Genomic DNA, 20504 nt, shown 5'->3' with positions numbered 1-20504 from the left:
GCAGTAAAATGTTGCGTGTGGAAGCAATGGTTTTGTTTTTTTTTAATAATTCATCCATCTGGGGGTTAAAATATTGACAAGTCTTAAATACGTTATGTTTAGAGAAACTTAGAGAAATGTGTAGAAAATTGTGACAAAATCAACATTTTATTCTTTCCTATCTCAATGATTGAATGGCACCGTGCACATTTTACAGGAATTTACAAGCCCAGGTATTTTTTGCAACACCTACTCCAGGGAATAATGAATCTCAAAATTTAAAAAAAAACTGCTGGACATCATGAACCAGTATCCATCTGGTTTGTTTTGCCTCTTACAGCAGGTAGAATGCTTTAGTCTGTGTCCAAAAGGAAGCGGTACCTGTGCCTAATGTCCTGCTTGTGGGACCAGCTGTCAGTCTTCATTCACGTTATCAAATTACTAGAATAGATTTTGCAGCCCCAGATGAATTCCTCACCCAGCTTCATGTTTTGATCTCTCACGTGCAGTGAAACATCAATACTAATATGTTTAACATCAGATAGGATTGTTTGGAGTCATTTCCGCTCAAAACCAGTGATTTAAGGGATGCTGACGTAGGCTGAAATCCAAATCACGAGATGGGGAGTAAAAAAAAAAAAAAAAAAAAAAAAAAGCAATGGAGAGGATTTTTCCAGGACATCCTTCCTGCTCATAAAGAAAGAGAACAAGCAGTTGTGCTTGGTATTTTCTGTCCAAACGCATGAGTGCTCAGAAAATGAAATTTAATGATAGTGTTGGATCAGCAGAATACCCCTGGAGGCTTCAATATTTCTGGCTGATATGATAAACGGGTATGAGAATCGCTAATCTACTCCCCCACAAAGGGAAATTAGAGATTGCTATCTTCCGCTGTAGTTTCTCTTTCCTCCCTACTTCTGCTGGAGCCTTTTAAACTCCTTTAAAAAGAAATGATTAAAGTTTCAGGATATACAGTGAATGTTGAAACGGGTGTGTTTCTGTTCTTGTGCATCTGTGTGGATGATAGCAGGAGACTGAAATGTTAGATTTTGATTCTCAAAATTGAGATCAAAGTGTGGATGGCAGATGACACTGGAGATGAAAGCTACAACCCTGATTCTGTTCGTGTGTCTGTGTAGGTGCTACCTTTGACGTGGCCATGCGATTCCTGTCAGAATGTCCGTGGAAGAGGCTCCAAGAGCTGAGAGCTTTGATCCCAAATGTCCCTTTCCAGATGCTCCTGAGAGGGGCCAACGCCGTGGGCTACACCAACTACCCCGACAACGCCGTCTTTAAGTGAGTCACACAAGCACACTGTTGCATTTTAACCAGCTTTTCCCTCTCAGCTCTGTTCATTAACATCTCGATCATTGAGAATTTTTATAAAAATTACTTCTTTTTTTTTTCTTTTCCATTAAATCTAAACCATCTCCATTAATTTAGTTGCAAAAAGCCAAATCCAGTCAAGCTGTAAATTTAGGTGAAAGAGTACACAGTAACACAATTCACAAAATAACACATTATTCTGGTAGCCTTCAGGATGTGAGAACACTTTGTTTGTCCTCATCAGAGTTGGACGTTAAAGCAAACCCATCCACAACACTGGCAGCTCTCTGTCTTTCTTGTTTTGCTTAAGTGTATTAAAGGGTTTTTAATCTATTTATTTCCAAATATATGTTTGAAGAAGATTCCTGAGAGCCAGCTGCTGCTCTCCATCTGTTTGAATGTCTTATTGTCATGTTATTCTGAAAATGTCCTCTGGCTGGGTTGTTTCCATGGCAACAACATTGGTGGTTTCTTGGTTTTATTGTCTGTGGAATGTAGTTGGACTTTTTTTTTCTTTTTTTTTTTTTGACAAGATTGAAATGATTATCTAAGAATAATTACACACAAGTATAAAACAATCACTCTCATCAAAACTGCACAGCAAAACCTAATGAAGCCAATAATAATGTTCCACACAGCTGAGAAGGGCAGACTGAAACTTCCTGCCTTTCCAGTCTTAACAGACTTGTTAGTATTATGCTTACAGATTAGTGGCAATTAATACCTGAACGAAGTAGGAGTAACATTTAAGAATTTGACGAAGAAGGTTTTAATATATTTGGGTTTTTAATCTTGCGAACTTGTAGTTTGAGACGTCCCTAAAACCTGTACTGGAGGAGGGAAACAAGGTCAGCTTCTCTGCTTGAAATCATCTTCAAATCACCCGAATCATATTTACTTATAAAAGGAGTTGAAGGCAACGCTGAACATATCATAGGTGTCCGGTATATCATTAGGATGAGCCATTCTGTGCTTGAAATCACTATGATGATGGAAAACTGGGATTGTAAAGCTGTTGATGTTAAAGTAGATGTTTTCATAGTACTTTGCATGATATCAGTGTGAATAGTGTTTGGTGTATTTGGTTGTATCCTGTCAGATGCTGGTTACCTTTCATTATGGGCAACTCCTGCGCCAGAGTTGGTTTTTGTTTTTGTATATGTGTGTACATATATATATGTATGTATGTATGTGTGTGTGTGTGTGTATATATATATATATATATATATATATATATATATCCAAAACACAGCAGTTATCCAACGTAGGCTGAGTCACGTACTGGGTTTAGCTTAAAGCTGTTTCACTCCCATGCAGAATAACTTCTTGCGTTCTGATGGAGATAATGGGAGATTTGACTGAAGTAGCCTGTAAAACCACCACCTGAGATTGTCTCAGGGACCATTGTTCCCTCTGAGAGAAGTGATATATATACACATATACATATATATGTATACATATATATATATGTATACATATATATATATATATATGTATACATATATATATATATGTATACATATATATATATATATATATATGTATACATATATATATATATATATATATATATATGTATACACATATATATATATATATATATATATATATATATATACATACATATATGTATGTATATATATATATATGTATGTATATATATATATATATATATATGTGTGTGTGTGTGTGTTTTTTCTTTTTGTTTTTTTCTTCTCCATCATTAAAGCAGCACTGCAGAACTTGCCTATCAACAGCTAATTGGGCATCCGTCTTTTATGGCTTTAAAGTCCGTCTTTAGGAGCAGGAAGAGCCAAGTCCTCGCAAGATGAGTTGGCCTTCCTGTGTTGAACCTTCTGTCTGTTTGGTTTCTTCCAATGTTGAGCTCATTGCAGTCTTCGCTGCGTCCAACTGCATACACAAGAGTGGAGGCAAGGACTCAAGATAAACCAGTTTGTGTCTCATGTGGCTGGGTTTGACAAACATGGGTATTTTGGGAGTTACACACCACATCCATCACAACTGAAGAAGCTCTTCTGGATAAAAGCCAATCATCAAACTAAATAAAAAAGACTGCCATCCTGAGTTGCTGCCTGTCTTTCCGTGAAGCGTTTGGAAAAGACACTTTAAGAAAAAACATTTTGGGGATTTAAAGTTTTACAAGATGTCTGTAAATCTGTGATGGTTATCGTCCACCAGACTCCTCCCACTCTACATTGTAACGTGCAAATTAAAAGATGTCTTTCCTCAAGCTTTTTTTTTTTTTAATTTTTCATTTATGTTGTACTTTTAGCATGTTTTCAGCCTGATTCATTTATATGTGAATCCAAACATACTAAGCACATATGTTTTTTTAGGTTTTGCGGTATGTAGCGGTGGGGCTGCTTATGGTAAACGTGCCTAAATGGTTAGGCTGTAGTGTGGGTATCCACAGACCACGCAACACATTAAATCAGCTCAGTTTGCTTGATGTCTTCCTGTTGCTTCTTATCATGCTTATGGAGTTACACATCACTCATGCAGCTGGATGCTGGTACTGCACTTTGGGCCATAAATAGTCCAGTGCTGACACACATGCATACACACACTTCCAGCTCTTTTTCCAAATGGATTCACAAGCTACCTTAGTGATGTGGATGGCTAATACACACCTGCAGTTAGTCACACACACGCATACATGAATAAGGACACCACAAAGTCTCACACAGTGATTCCCCCTAACTTGAAATGAATTAGTAGTGGCTAGTTTGTGACTAATGCAGCTGTCCCCTCCTCCATCCTTCCAGCTGAATCACACACACAGACCTCCCCTATCCTCCCTGTTTTCTGCCCTCCCCACCCCTCTTATCACTAAGTCATTAATTATCCCTCACTGATAACCTCCTTTTTTTGTGCTTCCCTTGCTCTCCCCACATTACACACCTCTTTCCTTCTTAACTCCCCCTTTCTCCCACTACTGCTCTTCATCTCCCTCTCCACTCTGTGTCCCATAAGGGGGGTGCCATTGAAAATTTGCACATCATTGTGATTAATGGCTTTGATCTGTTTGCTTGGCTCCCTTTCCATCCTGCCTGCACTGTCAGTCCTTCGCCCACAACCCTCTCTGTGCGACAGCTCGCAGCAGAGTAACCTTAGCATCTTCATTAACTAAATCAAATCAAAGTGTAATTCCATTTCATTTAATTGATTTAAAGTGCATTTTACAGGGTCACAGCACAGCATTCTTTGCAGAGTGAGAAATAAGACATTTTTAAGATTTTATATCCAAGCAGCCTGGAGGGTCGGGGGCTTTATCAAGGCTAACAAGCTTTTCTGCTTGCGTTATGAAGTTTTAGACAGAAAAACTTCCTGAATCGGATGAATAATTGTTTCTTCTGCTCTAAATAAGATATGCAAGATGGTGTGGTGTGTTTGATTTGGTGCCAAGTAGTCCACACTTGACAAGGCATGCATACATTTTACACTATTAATACATACTGGACACACACACACACACGCACACACGCAGAACTGGTAATCCTTTTGCAGCACAAATGAACAGACTCACACACAATGTGTCTGTTTATTTTCCAAAACGAAACCTCTGACTGTGTAAACATTGCATTCACCCTAACACAGCTACAGTAAACACTCTTCCCAGTTGTGAAAAATCTGATTAAGATACTGGGGCAAAAAGCAATAATGGGAGGGATTTACAGTACCTCGAGCAGCTTGGATAATGAGTGGAGTATACATTTCTCTCCGGTGATTGTGGGCTCCTGCAGGCTGTTAAGCTTTCTTTTCATGAAAATAGTGGGAACATTATTTACGCAGGTAAAGCAATATTTATGCGCAGCGATATGGAAATTGATATAAACAGCTTATCCCACCCCGGATGTGTGCTATTATCTGGAGCTCTCTGTGCATGACAACTACTCGTTATGTATGTGTGAGAGAGAGGCCGTGTGATAATCTCCCAGGCTACCGAAGCGCTTGACAGCCTCACTAACCTGATGCGACTGTGGATCTAAAAGCAAAACTGCAGTTGGTGTTTGACTAACATAATGTCCCTCCTGCCAGGTTCTGCGAGGTGGCTAAAGAGAACGGCATGGACATCTTCCGTGTGTTTGATTCTCTGAACTACGTTCCCAACATGCTGCTGGGGATGGAGGCTGCCGGAGCAGCAGGAGGCGTAGTTGAGGCTGCCATCTCGTACACGGGTGACGTGTCTGACCCAATGAGGCAGAAATATTCCCTGGACTATTATGTGAAACTCGCAGATGAGCTTGTCAAAGCTGGAACCCACATCCTCTGTATCAAGGTGGGGAAATGAAAATAGCTCCGAGGATCCAGGTGTTGCTCTAAAAGCGTTTTAATGCCACTTAGATTTCCAAGAATAGGGTCAGTCTGCCCAGGCTTTTTTTTTTTTTTTTTTTTTCCCAGTGAGTCAGTTTCTACCCAAATAACAGCAGATACAGTGAGATATGGAGTCCAGACTACTCGCTAAATCTTGTCTAGGTTTAGCAAAATCTCAGCCAAATTTATTAGTTTCATGCTTTCCCATTATATCATTCTTTTTGATTGGTTTTTCACTTTATGATTGATTCTTTTCATTTAGCTCATCAAAATATTTAAATATAAAAAGAAATAGAGCTAGAAAGTAATAATCATCAACAGAAAGTGAATTAAAACCCTCTTGTGCACTAAACGTGTGTATTTCAGTGGACATTTAGAGTAATAAACTCTAATCATTACTAAAAGTGTTCAGCTTGTTCTGGGTGAAATAACTTGTATATTTAAGCTTCAAATGAGTTGATACATATTTGTCACAAAAATGTAATTTTTTTATTCAGGCATGACAGAATATTTCTGATGAAAAAATGATGAACTCCCACTTGACTGCAGTGTGAATCATCACACTCAGCAGTGGCAGTCACATAAAAGGCTGGCATAAGTAATAAGGTTCACTGACATAAGAGGAAATGGGCAGGTACAATGACTGTAGAGGGACTAATGAAACATCTGGAAGCACAGCTACAGATCTAAGCAATTTGCCTCTACCAGTTAAGAGTTATCACAGGATCTATATATATATATATATATATATATATATATATATATATATATATATATAATCTCTTCAGGGTTTGTTTTCTTATTTGCATATGTGTGTATTTTTCCCAGTTAACATCATAGTCTGAGTGGAGGACTGTGGAGACCAACTAGGCCAACTTAGATGATTTAAAATGTTCCCTGTTTAAAATTTCAGAGCACAGTGCAGCCTTCAGCCTGCTGAAGTCAAGAGAGGACACCTTAAAAAAAATAAAGCTGTGTTTTGTTTTTGAGTTTCATTATGATTTACATGAAAAAATATTACAGCAATAAAAAGTACATTTAAAAAAATAAAGGAAATTAAAGATAAAGTAGCTAAAATGTGTGAAATAAAAGTTTTAGTGTGAGGAATAAACTGTTTGATAAGAGACAGGAAATAGAAAAGTTTTTAACCTTGATTCAAAACAGCAGAGAGTTTCAGCAGACCTGCAGAGCATAAAAACTAAACCCTGCCTCTCCATGTTTAGTTCTGACTGGGAACAGGAAGTAGACCTGACCCTGATGACTTAAGGCAGGGTTGTCAAACTCCAGTCCTCGAGGGCCGGTATCCGGCAGGTTTTTGTTGTTTCCCTCTACTGACGCAGCGGATTCGAATCAAATGCATCCAGCAGCTTCTTGTCAACCTGTTTTTAAGTTTCGGCCAGTTGTGTTGGAGCATGGAGACATCAAGAACCTTCAGGAGATCGTCCCTCGAGGACTGGAGTTCGACACCTGTGACTTAAGGAATCTGGTTGGTTCATAACAAACCAGGAGATCCTGAATGTATTTAGGTCCCAAACCTTCCAGTGTTTTTAAACTAACAGCACTGAAGTCAATTCTTTGACAAACAGGAAGCCAGTGTAAAGATCTGAGGACTGGTGGTATATGATCCACTTTCCTGGTCTTAGTGAGGCGTTCTGAATTATTTGCTGTCTGACAGACTTTTAGGTGGATCTGTAAGGACAGTGTTGCAGTCGTCCAGTTTGCTGAATAAAAATTCAGAAACAATTTTTTTAATGTTGCCGAGACATCACAGAAAACTTTAATCTTCTGTGTTTAGTTGCCAAAAGTCTGACTTGACAACTGTCTTAATATCACAGCTAAAACTGAGGTCTGACTCCATGACTAAATGAAGATTTCTGACTTTGTTGTTGGCATTGAACTGGGCAGGCTACATCAGTCTGTATGTCTTTCACCAGGATATGGCCGGCCTGCTGAAGCCAGAGGCTAGCAAGCTTCTGGTTGGCGCGTTGAGAGACCGTTTCCCAGACGTCCCCATCCATGTGCACACACACGACACAGCTGGAGCCGGTGTCGCAGCCATGTTGGCTTGTGCCGAAGCTGGAGCTGATGTAGTAGATGTGGCAGTGAGTATTTATGATGTGAACAGTACCAGGCACTTTTTCTTAGAAGGGAATGTCTTGAGTCCATGTGCTCGTAAACATAACAAGACAAATGGTTAGTTTCTACAATTTGGTTCAGTTTGTATTTGCGAAATGTCACTCAAAGTGAAGCGGTTGGAACTGGGAACATTTTCCTCACTGTGTCCACTGATGCATGCTGCCAGCATGGACAGGTCCATTTAATTGGCTACAGTTTTGAGTTGTGTTGTTCAGCTCCTGGTACAACAGCTTCAATGAACTGATCATTCTCTTCCATGATGTATTGGACTCATCCGCTGGTACAGTTTCTGTGGTTTCATCATTTTATGCAACATTGCATAATGAAGATTGACAGCTATGCATAGGAACAAACAAAGCATTATGATGTACGCTTTGTGTCAGGAAGATAAAGCCACTTGAAAATACAGTTTCTTACAAAGCGAGGTCATTACATCATACCTGCTTGAACTAAGTTAAGACAAATGAGCTTATCTGTGCATGCAGATTGACACACTAGTTCTCCCTTTTTCTTTGTGTTTATACAGTACGTCAAATATGCAAAAAAAAATTTGTCTTTCTCCTCAGGTCGACTCCATGGCTGGGATGACGTCTCAGCCCAGCATGGGGGCCATTGTTGCTTGCACAAAGGGGACCAAACATGATACTGGTGAGTGACGTAAGCCACATTTACACAAGAGTTTTAATGAAAAATTAAATCCACTTTAAACAGATTATAAATGACCAAACGACTAATTCCGAATCAAAAAGACAATTCTGAATTCAACTTAATTCCAAAGTAAGTGCCTGGTTTATTCTCATGTTAAATCCAAATTGATTAATTCCTCTATCATGTAAACATTCATTCTGCTCTAAGTTAATTCTGGTTGTTCTGCACATCTTTGTTACCTTGTTCCGTTCGATGACGCACATATTCTACTCGGTCTTATGCCTCCTGTGTCCGGTACTTTATCTTCCTTCTCCTCGAACACTGCTGAAGAAAGTGAAGTCCTGTGTTCATCTCAAGCTGGTGCTTCAAGATTATAGTTACAGTCGAAGTCAAAATGGTTTTCATTATGTGGTTTTCCATGTTGTTTCCAAGTTTATTTCAGGTATAGATAAGTATGTCACGTCCACCCTCTGTCCAATCAGAAACCTTCCTGACACACAATCTAAAATGGAATTAAGTAAAGATGACTAAGGGCACATTCACATCAGCCTTTTTGATTTGAATGCGAGTCCGGTTGCTCAGAAAGTCCACTTTGTTTGGGAAAATGTAAATGTGCCAAAAAAAATTGTGATTCAAATCAAAGAAGCGGACTCAGTCCACCTACAAACGCAGGTCTCAGCCCATTTCAAGCAAACCAAATACAGGATTACAAATACAAGACTACCAAAAAAAAAAAAAAAATCCCTTCCTGCATTTGACGTTGCGTTGCATTGTGGGTAAATGCATAGCAGTCTCGTTAAGAGTCCTCTGCCTCGTCTGTTGTTTATACTGCGTCTATGGTGGGAATAGGGATATATTATTGTAAAGGTTTGGCGTGTTTGATTAATGTGCAGCTTGAACGCGATCTCACTCTGAATGGATACACCCCCTACAACTGAGCCGAGTCCCCTGTCGGATCAAGTGTAGCAGACTATCCTGATGTGAATGCACCCTAAACGTGTTTTCCATGTAAGTCTCGATTCTGAATTACGATTATCATGTTAACCTGAAGGAGAACATTGTAATTTGGATTTATTTATTTCCAAATTTGAAAAAAAATTCATGTAACCATAGCTACTATGGTGTGGCTGTTGCTTTCTGTCTAAATAGTTGGTATCCTGTACAAAGTGAGGAATTGTGAGAGTTAAGATTTTGGGGGGGAAAAACTGAGCAGGCATTTTAATTCATCTTTATTATGTAAGATTACTTAAACACGTGTTTACAATAACAAGTTCATGATCGAGTTTTAATTGTTTTTTACGATGTCGTGGGTTACTCTGGTCTGGACCAAAGAAAAGATGAGTTGTAACCCACTTTGCCTTTAAACCTAGTTTTTTGCTTTGTTTCAACAAACAGATGACTGATAAGATCTATGGACATGATCTAACCTTGACTTAGACAGCTTATATACATTTTGTTGCCATAACATTGTCTTCGTAGGAAATGCCGCAAGTTAGTGTAGTTGGGTCAGTGGGGAGATATGTTTTTTTACTCAACAAGAAACAAAGAACTTGTAATATTCAAGCTTGAAATTGCATGACGACGTCCTGTGTTGCACACATAGATGACGTGCAACGAGGTAACAGTGGGTCTTACTGTTTTCGTACTGTGAAAGCGACGCATCTACCATGAATTGGAGTCAAGAATAATATGTTTGTGCGTCTTTTCTATCTGTTTTCATATTTTAGTTCATACAACACAGAGATTTTATTTTTGTCTCGTTTCATTCTCATCAAGCAGGGTTTGCATGACAACATTCACACATCTTAAAATGGTCTCCACTAACAAAGCACTTGTACCAGTTCAATGTGAATACACCCTCAGCTCATCAGTCTTGCACAGAAATTATTTTTGAGTCTTTCTGAGTGTCTTCCACTTAAACTGAGAGTATAAAATCAATCAACAAATCAATAGCGCATTTGTAATTAAGTCAGAGAGAGTGACTCATTCTGCTGACTAATAATCCACTCAGCCAATTATGACAGTAAGATGAAGATGGGGAGGTAGACTGGAAGAGTAAAAAACTGTCGCATTGATAACAACATTCCCAATTTACACAATTATTCAGGTAATTGACTAGAAGATTAGAACCATGTGTTTTTGTTTTTATTTTATTTTTCCTTTGTGTAAAATAATGGTCTTATTCATGTTTTTCTGTAAAGTCTACTTTATATCACAGGCAGTTTGAGTAGTAAAACCTGCTTCCCAGTACAGATGCTCCTTTATTCCTAACACAACATTTTTCCAGGAGCATTTAACGTCTACTAGACAACTGTGGGATGATTATTACTCATGTTCTTTCTCTGTTTCTATCAGAAATCTTTCAGGCCGCTTGGACTTCTCTTGGAGGTCATGAGATACTTTGACAGATGGATTTATGTGTTCATTTCCCTGTGGGTTTGTTATCTGCCACTGTGTTCTGCACAATATCATTTTCATGGGCAGGGAAAAAGCTGGACCTCCCCCGAACCACCACTGACAACTGACCGAGCTCAGTGACCTCCACCTCCCACTGAGAGGAGTCTGGAGTGGAAAATATATTAAAGCAGACAGTTGTAAACTTCTGTTTAAAATGTGAAGGGACATTAAACAGGCCAAAGGAATTGGATCTGATGTGAAGTTTGCTGCTTGCTTATGTGGAGTGATGTTATTGGGAAAACTGACTCAGCTATGCTAACTAGTTGTAATAGCTCATTTCCATTATTCAGAGTCACAAAAAGCTTGCTAATTTTGTTTGCATTCACACAGCACGGCTAATGTGCTGTTTGCTGCTGTAGTGCAGGACATTAGTACCATTATGTGCAGTTTGCTACGCTATGGTGACTAAATGCTGATAATCTTTTAAAATGGAAAGCATCGTTTTGTCTAAATCCTTCCTGCTAGCTCTAATAATGTGGAGTTTCTGTGCTGGAGTTTACTTATTACCCTTTATGGCAGTATTTGCTGGTTGTTTGGTCTTTACAGTAAGGTCTCCATTGTGCAATTTAGAGCATTTGGTACACTCAGTCTTCTGTTGCATAATAAAATGAGTCTGTTTGATGCTAATGTTAAGGAAAGACCAGTGTATTGTATTTATTGATTCGTTGTCATAGTTTCCTTTCTTGCACCACGTTTGCAGATGCACAAGCAAGGCTGTTAAATAAAATAGGCAGTGTATCACTGCTGCACTTGCATTTTACATTACTTACTTATTAACCTTTAATAACACTCAAATAAGTGAGAAGAAAACTCCACCATATAATGGACTGAAAAGCTGTTACTAAATGATCCTTTTTGAGGACGGTTTCTTAACATTCTGCTGGATGTGGCTAAATGTAGTTTTGCAGAATTCAGGGCTCTAGAGAAACATTTCCAGGAGTTGTACTGCTGCTTCTCACATAAAATTTAGCTTTAAATGAAAAATATTCAGTTTTTCCTTTGGTTAAGTTTCACTTAGGAAAACAGTAAAAGGCCAAATTCAGATATTTCTAAACTAAGCCCTTCCATTAAAATAAAATGATCCTTTAATATTTCTGTAAATTTTCAAAACCCTCTGGGATGTAGGGTATAATTGGTTGTTTTTGACCTCTTTTGATTTTGTCTGAATATTTCAGTTTTCTAACTGATTGCATGGCTTGTTCAGTGTCGTTATTTTTAGCACCACCTCACCTGTGATTTTGGATTATTTTTCATTTTGAGAAACTAGATTAACACACTGGACTTTTTATGGTGTGAAATCCACAAATCATTTAAAACGTCATAACTGTATATATTATATGTGTTGTATACATGTTAACTTCTCACCGCAATGATGAACTGTTCATTAAAACTGTCTGTTCAACCTCACATCAGCAGCATTCTGACAACTTTGCACTTTAACTACACACACCTCAAATCTGACCAATCAAAACAAGTTTCTACTCGGCTGATGCGTTGAACAGTCCATGAGATGTCCACAACCACGTCCATAAGAACAAAATGACATGTAAGCCTTTAAAAGACACATAGAATAAGACAGTACACAGAGGCCGTTATTGCTTCAGCCTCAGGCTTCTGGATCTGATCACAGAGGAAAATGTTTGTCTGCAAGAATATTGACCACTGAAGGCCACTGTCCATTTACAACAGCGCTTGGCATTTGAGGTTAATCATCGACATCTGTATCACGCGATGTCTGTAATTCTTAGTCACCGTAACTTGAAGTTTTCAATGCTTCTGACAGCAAAACTGGCCAGGTGTCCTCTCTGCAAGCAAGATTCCTTTATACTTGTCCTAAATGTGAACCATAAAGCTGAGAAATGGCTGATCTGCTTTCATGTTGCAGCAGGATGTGATTTTTCTCGGTGCTTTCTGCAGTCTCTTAGTACTTTGATTTACTTCATTTACATTTACATCAGAGTACTTTGGGTAAACTCAGATGCAGTGCAGTCTCATCAGTGCTTCTGTCCTTGGGCAGTTTGTGACATGTTTTTTGCTTTTAGAGTTTCTCATTTAAACTCTTTAGATGATTCAGCAAAGTTGTTTTACCCATAAATAACTAGGCTACACAGACACAGCACAACACATGTAATTATTTCCCTAAGAAAATTCTGACCTACAAACTGTCGACTTCCTGCCAGATCAAGGTCTTTCCCTTTTTTAAATGCATAATTTCTCTCTCTGTTCTCAGACTTTGGACTGCTGTATAACAGGATGTTCTTCATATTTTTTTATTTTCAACCATGAAGCCATAACTTCATGGATTATCAGAAATGGGGAACAGCTCTGAGTTTCTCCCACCTTGTGTTGTGGTGAGGAATGCAACACCTGTATTATCCTCGCGTTCTCTGCCAGTCACATACCAAAAAGACAAAAATACAAAAAGGGGCATCTTTCCCAGCTGCACTGATGCAGAAATTTCTATATTTAGTCACAGCCTGGAAGCCCACAATCCTATTCAGTAGTAATATAAAGGTGCTGCATGTTGACAACCTGAGGCAAGATTTTTAGGGAAAATAGAGGCAGCAGTCTTTAAATTTCATGGCCAGTTTGTTTGCTTTGCCTTAGCTAATATCCATGGATGAAGGCCAAACAGACAGCATGATGTCCTGTCCGTATCCTGGTGTGTCGTTTTGTCGAGCACAAGATGGGCGTAAACATCAGCCCCTGCTGCTGTTAGTCCCTGTGGGTGTCCTTGAGGGAGAATGGGATTTTTTTTTTAGGCTTATTGTCTCTCCAGGAATATTTAATCATTTGCTGAAAATCTGTCATGAAGAAGAAGACATTTTTCCATCAGCACATAAAGCTGCACAGCAACAGAGCCGTTAAATCATGCTGTGCTCTGACTGTAATGCGTGACGTGCTCGGAGAGGGAAACCTTTTGCTTCACCGTTGTTCTCCCCATCCACACATTTAACCCACAGCTGAAGGCAACAGGTTCATGTGCAGGAGCAGGAGCAAACAAATATTATTCAGAGTAATGTAGAAAGCCTGATATATGGCAACATAAAAGCAGCATTTAGACACAGCCCAGTTTAGTGACAGAATATCAATTTGTGAGCATCCAGCACCCAGAAAGACGAGTCATTACTCAAGTGTGAGAGGTTCTTCTGTCAGTCACTTTATTCACTGAATTTCAATTTGCCTCACTTGAGCCTGACATTGGGATGCAGCACATAAATGCATGCTTATACTGCATCCTGGTATGGACCCCCTGCCTGCATACATAATACATAGACATGCAACTCCCCTCATTCTAACACTCTACCGCTCACCTTGTTCCAGTCTCTTCCTCCCATCTATTTCCTCTTTCATCTGTTTGACTGTTTCACCACTTTCGTAATCAGGCCTTATCCCTTGGATACTTCCATACCTCCCTGACCTTAGTCTGTTTATTGCTTTCCTCCACTCCAGCACTCCCTCACTCTCCCATCTCGGCTTCAAACCAGTAATCAGCTCTGTGCAGCGTGTCTCTCCCTCCCTCACTGTTCTCATGCCTTTTCCCATCACTCCTGCTTCTTTCACATTGTGTCTGCACCCTCCCCCTTGGCCCTCCCTTTCAGGCAGTAACAATGCAATTAACAACACTTTCCATGCATAGTTCACTCCTCCAGACTCCCCCTCTCTCTGCTGTTTCTCATCCACCCCATCAACGTGTTCCTTAGAATCTTTCTCCCAAGCAGTGCTTCCACTACTAATTCATCCATCTTTAAGATGCTAGTTTATTTATTCAGGAAGCCACAATGTGCAAACACTATTGAGTATTTTAAATGTCATATGTATTCACACACATTTTTGCAGTTGAATGCTGATGTGTATTATAGTGGTCCTTGTGTGTATCTGACCACATTTACTGCCTTACCTCATGCATTGTGCACAGGTTGAATAGATGCTGCAACACTGCAGTCAATCAAGCAGTCGCAGTCAAATACACAAAATAAACAGGTAGCTTGTATATTTGCAATGTGAAGGTACTGAAACTTCACTCACCAACAGCTGAACTCTGACAGAGAGGCAGGTGAAGAGACCCACTAAGCTTCTTGTAAATCTCCCCATCACCTCTTGACCCCATCTCTTTGTTCTTCTTGGTAAAGTTTTCATTTGTTTTCTCCTCGATCCTGATCGATCTTCTCTCCATCTTTTCAGCTTGTTTAACTCTCTTGTGCTTCATGTGTGTGGCTGCTGTTTCAGCTGGAATTCCAGTGAAATATTCTTTGAAATGAGGATATACCTTAACTGCATGATTTAGTTTTACTTCTATAAATGTTTTACTTTTTTCTCTATCTCCATGAGAAACAAGGACTACACCCAGAGAGTATCGAGAGGTCCAGTAGCTGTCTGATACTCTAAAATGCCTCTTTTTTTCACTTTTAAACACAAAAATCAGCTTTTCTTTTGAGCTACAAACGTGACACAGATCATAGATCTCATTTTTACAATACTCTGATTACAGATAAAGCAGGGAATATATGGTTCTCTACATCCTGCAGTCAGGCAAATTCATTTAAGCCAGTTCACGTGAAGTGAGATGCTGCAGACCAGGTGGGCAACTCTAGTCCTGGAGAGCTGCAGTCCTGCAAGTGTACGGAGCTTCTCTACTGCAACACACATGACTCAAACCAATGAGTAATTAGCAGACTTGAGCAAAGTTTGAATTCTAGCTGTGTGTTGCAGCAGGGAAACTCCCAACACTTGCAGAAGTGCTGCTCTCGAAGACTGGAGTTGAACATCCCTGCTGTCAACAACAATGGCAGTTTTAATTTTTCATCAGATTTTGCCAGTTTGTCCAAATACTGTAATTTTACAGCTATTTGTCATCTTATTATAAATGTATAAACTGAATGTATGCATGAATTATTATTTCTACTGTTTAACCTTTGAAGCTCCAATGCTCTTGGCACCAGTGCATCTGGTCTGGTATGTGAATCAGCATGTTTGGCATGCGCTGGAAGCACTGCATCTCAGCTAAAAGCTTGTTAAAACTTGCACCAAAACCAACGAACAAAAGAGCAGGTAAAGTCCTCAAAGATGTAAACATAAATAATGGATCCACATGATAAATTCTGTCTTACCTCTGCCATTCTGCCTCCCAGATCCACTGAGATAAAACTGTGTTTACTGAAAACTCAATATACCTTTTAACTGTGTCATTTAACAGCACATGTCCAAAATCAGTTTTATGCCTATTCTCATGGAATTGATTGGATAAAGATACGCGATTGATTGTATAATTCTTTTGGACCTCAGTATTGAAATTAAATCATCCAAATTGGTAAAATTATGATTTTTTTTTTTTAAACTTACATGAAGTATTTACTGTGTTCCCATGTTAATGCACAGATCCATCGTTTGCACTGTTTTCATTAACTTCAGATTCATCTGCATGTTCATTTATTCAGAATACCGCTGACTATTAGATCTGAGTAATAAATAAAACTTAATGGAATAAATTACTAACAGAAAATCATTCCTCTAATCTCAGGTTGCTTGTGTGTTTCGTCTCCGTCTCCAACTCCGGAGAGCTTCATGTGATTCTAACTGCTTCCAGCCGTCATGACGAAACACTTTGTTTCTGGTCACATTGAACATTTCTCATAAAATTCTTGTCTGTGAGGGGGAGGGATGTCTGTCATTCCAGATTGAAACGCTTCCTCTTGTTTTCTCTGGCGTCACCGGCGCTGCTCGAAACTCCCGGCCATTTAGTGTGGGTTTGGTTGTGTGCATGTGCGTCACACGCTAATTTACCCACGTCTACAATAACATTTTACTCTTCATTAGTCAATCTTGATTAATTGCGCAATGTGGTTCCTCCCTCCAGGCCCTGTATTATTGTCAGTGATGGGAACTGCATTGTAAGGATGGAGAGTAATTATATTACCCTTTATTGAAAGAAGTTCTGCTGTTACTTCCATTGTTATTGGTAACCAACATGAGGAGGAGCTGTTATGGCTGTGTATGGATATTCACCATGCTACTCAGGTTCCTGACGGTGAAAAAGAATAAAGTAAAAATGGATTATATGTGTTATTTAGCTACTTGTTACTGAGGCAATAATCCAGTCCAGGAAGAAACTCAGAACAATGTAAATATCAACAGGAGAACATTGCAGGGGATTTTGGCACATTTTCTGGGAACAAAAGCTAAACATTTAGTTGTGTTGTTTATGCACATAAGCACCATCCTTACCAGCTGCACCCTGTTGTAAAGGTGACCAGTCAGGCTTTCTGGTGATCTGTAATGCTCCACCAGTAAGTATTAATACGGGGAAAAAATAGTCAACCAAACACAGTTTTCAGACTTTTGGGGCCAAGTTCGTGTCGTACAATACCTGTAGATTTGTGAGATACAAGATGTCAACAAATGTAGACATGTTTGTAACTGTTTAAAATATTTTAACATATGCAGTTTGAGTGGTTTCTAATCTAAACTAATAAGTTGATATTGTGTGCATGAGGTTAAAGGAGTTAGATTCAGCAAAAGGTTCTTTTCTGACGCTGGATCATTTCTTCTTGCTGTAACATGAAGCTATCATTTCACAATGGAACCCTGGATGAAAATGGGCTCAATTACTGACTAGCCTGGCAGACGGCTGGATGTGAGGAGCAGCTACATGCCCATTAATTTCACATTACAGCTTTTTTTTTTCTTTTTTTCTTTTTTTAAATTAAAAAAAAAACAAAACAAGATCACAGTTTGGCCACAAACACTTTTATTGTTTTATCATTTTAAAAAATGAACGTTTGATCAGTTTATTTTTAGCATTGACTTCTTTTCTAGTAAAAACCTTAACTGGGGGAAAACGTCATAAATGTGAACATGAGATCCATTTAAAAGGATTACAACATTTTCAGGGACTTGGATCCGGAGCAATCTAAAAAAAGAAATATATTTAAGCCTATGTACGATGATATATTTATGTGTAAATAATGCAAAATGCTCTTCCCTGTTATACCCTGATTAAAGAAAATGCTTGTGGAGAGCACTGATTTGATGAGTTTCCCATCTCGTGTTGCAGGTATCGCTCTGGACAAGGTGTTTGACTACAGTGAATACTGGGAAGTAACCAGAGGCTTGTATGCTCCGTTTGACTGCACTGCCACCATGAAGTCAGGCAATGCTGACGTCTACGAGAACGAGATACCTGGAGGACAATACACCAACCTTCACTTCCAGGTGCGATGAGCTGTTTGGATGTGATTTGTACATTTAACAGTGACTAATGTTAAAGCTGAGCAAATTAAATTATAATTCACTCTCTTTTAAACAAAGTGGGTGCAGGGACAGGAGCTGGTCTGTGGGTATCTGGCAATATTAGCTGGCATATGCTGCATTCATCATGCAGTTTAAGCTTGGGCAAAAATGTTTATTAATCATGAATGACAGATTCAGTGTAATTTTCAGTGTTCAGTCACACTTTAAATTCTCAATAGTTTTGGAAATGACCAGGAATGAGATAGTTGAACTAAAGTGATGAACAGGATATTATAGTTTACAGTGGGAAATAACGGGGCCTTTGCTAATATAAAAACTTAGGATGATACTTGACGTACTATATACTTCAACAGTATTCTTTGCCTTTTTTTTTCCTTTATGAGCAAATAAAAGGATTCTGTTTACTGCTCACTCCTGCTGTCATTTGTTTCATTGTGGCTTATTGCAGGCTCACAGTATGGGACTTGGAAATAAGTTCAAGGAGGTGAAGAAAGCGTACACCGAAGCCAACAAGTTGCTGGGAGACCTAATTAAGGTGAGACAAAGAAAAAACGGAACAAATCTCTCGTTTTTTCTTTTTTTTCAGTTTCTGCTTTGGTTTACTTCTAGCAACAGACCAATAGCAAAAACAATTATATCTTTCATACCTTATCACCGTTTCCGTAGTTACTGATGCCACAAAATCCCCAATTCTTTTTGCACATCAAGTTCCATTATAAACTCATTTATTTTCCCAGCATCACCTACACTATAAGGTTTACATCAAAGGAAGTCAGAACCAGTTCAAATGGAACCAGTAAGAAAATGAATGGTTTGCATTTTTCCTTTTTGCGTGCACACAGTAAATCGCAATGAAGCACAGTGATGCTTTTCTACAGCCTTAAATTTATTATAAAGGGAGAAAATAACTCAAATGTCTCAAATTTGAGTTAAATAACTCAAATGAAAACTCAAATGTCATTTTGGTAAACATCTTACCCTCATCAGTCCCGTCCCCCCCCCCCAACCTCCCCTTCCTCTCTCCATCTTCTTGATCAATTTAGTTAAAACTCTGTGGTCCTCACTGCATTACCGATGTTTACTCAAAGGCTACGGTTACATGATGTTTTTTAATTCGGAATTAATAATTTGGATTGAATTATTTGGAATTAACATATTCTCCTTCGAGTTTACATGAAAATAATAATTCTGAATGAATGTTTACATGAAACACGTCCTCACTTAATTTCTCTTCAGAGCGGCGGTTTGGGAAGGGTTCTGATTGGACAGTGACGTATGACATCTACCCTGAGGAGGAGTTATAGTTAGGATTTACATAGTTTAATTAATTACATTACAATTACAATACATTATTATAATGTACATATCATATTACATATGTCATATATCATATCATATTACAATACAATTACATTTAATTACATATAAATAGTTCAGAATTATAATGTGAATAAACCAGCCACTTACATCAAAATTAAGTTTAATTCCGAATAGAATTTGCATTAGTAATTAAGTGTTTACATGGTAATTTTTTTATCAACTTAAAGCGTAATAAACTTTTATTTGAAATTAAACAGAAATTAAAACTCCCATGTAAACGCACGGATTGATTTGAATCAGGTGTGTTGCAGCGGGGACATTTGGAAAAGCTGCAGGACACCGGCCCTCAAGGACCTGGATGGAGGATCACTGCAATACTTAAAAAAACCAACATATGTTTGAAGAAGTAAAACTCTCAAAATCGCTGGACGGAATTTTGTTACTGATGTGAATGTTTACACTGATCCAATAAAGAACATTGCTGTGCAAAATATTCAGACAAAATATTCAGAGTATGTGTGTAAAGGCCTTAATGGTGGAGTATGTAAGATTTTCAATATTTTAAAAATAAATTAACTAAAAAAATAACTACAATCATAATTATATAGTTTTTTAAACATGTAGGTTCCAGTCTGTCTATATTTGATGTGTTATTAAATTACAAGTTTATTTAATGACAAAGACCTTTCTTAAATGTTTGCCTACCAGTAAAAAAGTGCTTTTTGTCATTTGTCATTAATTAAACTTGTAATTTAATAACGCATCAAATATGGACAGACTGGAACCTACATGTTCAAAAAAACTATCTAATAATGATTGTAGTTATTTTATTAGTGAATTTATTTTGAAAATATTGAAAATCTTACATACTCTACCTTTAAGACTTTGAATTTTAGTAATAACGATAACGACAACTTTGCAAATCAACACTGATCATTATAAAGAAAGAAGAAGATGGCATCTTATTGTGGGGGGAGGGGGACCCTTGTAGGGTCATTGTTGACAAATACAGATTTTATCACTCACACATAGCTGCAATACTGATTGTATAT

General features: G+C 38.3%; 1 protein-coding gene across 2 annotated transcripts in view; it reads left to right on the top strand.

Moving 5' to 3' along the window:
• pcxb (pyruvate carboxylase b) overlaps positions 1–20504 on the top strand; it is a 320178-nt gene that overhangs the window by 266813 nt on the left and 32861 nt on the right. For both annotated transcript variants that reach the window (XM_079257650.1, XM_079257649.1), the window contains 6 exons: positions 1119–1275; positions 5365–5605; positions 7575–7742; positions 8343–8424; positions 17936–18093; positions 18581–18667. In XM_079257650.1, coding sequence (XP_079113776.1) covers positions 1119–1275; positions 5365–5605; positions 7575–7742; positions 8343–8424; positions 17936–18093; positions 18581–18667 — 893 coding nt within the window. The remainder of the gene's footprint in view (positions 1–1118; positions 1276–5364; positions 5606–7574; positions 7743–8342; positions 8425–17935; positions 18094–18580; positions 18668–20504) is intronic.

The sequence above is a fragment of the Telmatherina bonti genome (genome assembly GCF_933228915.1).
Source record: "Telmatherina bonti genome assembly, chromosome: 18".
Classification (NCBI taxonomy): domain Eukaryota; kingdom Metazoa; phylum Chordata; class Actinopteri; order Atheriniformes; family Telmatherinidae; genus Telmatherina; species Telmatherina bonti.
The sequence above is the reverse complement of the archived record's forward strand: the minus strand, read 5'-3'. Positions and strand labels throughout refer to the sequence as shown.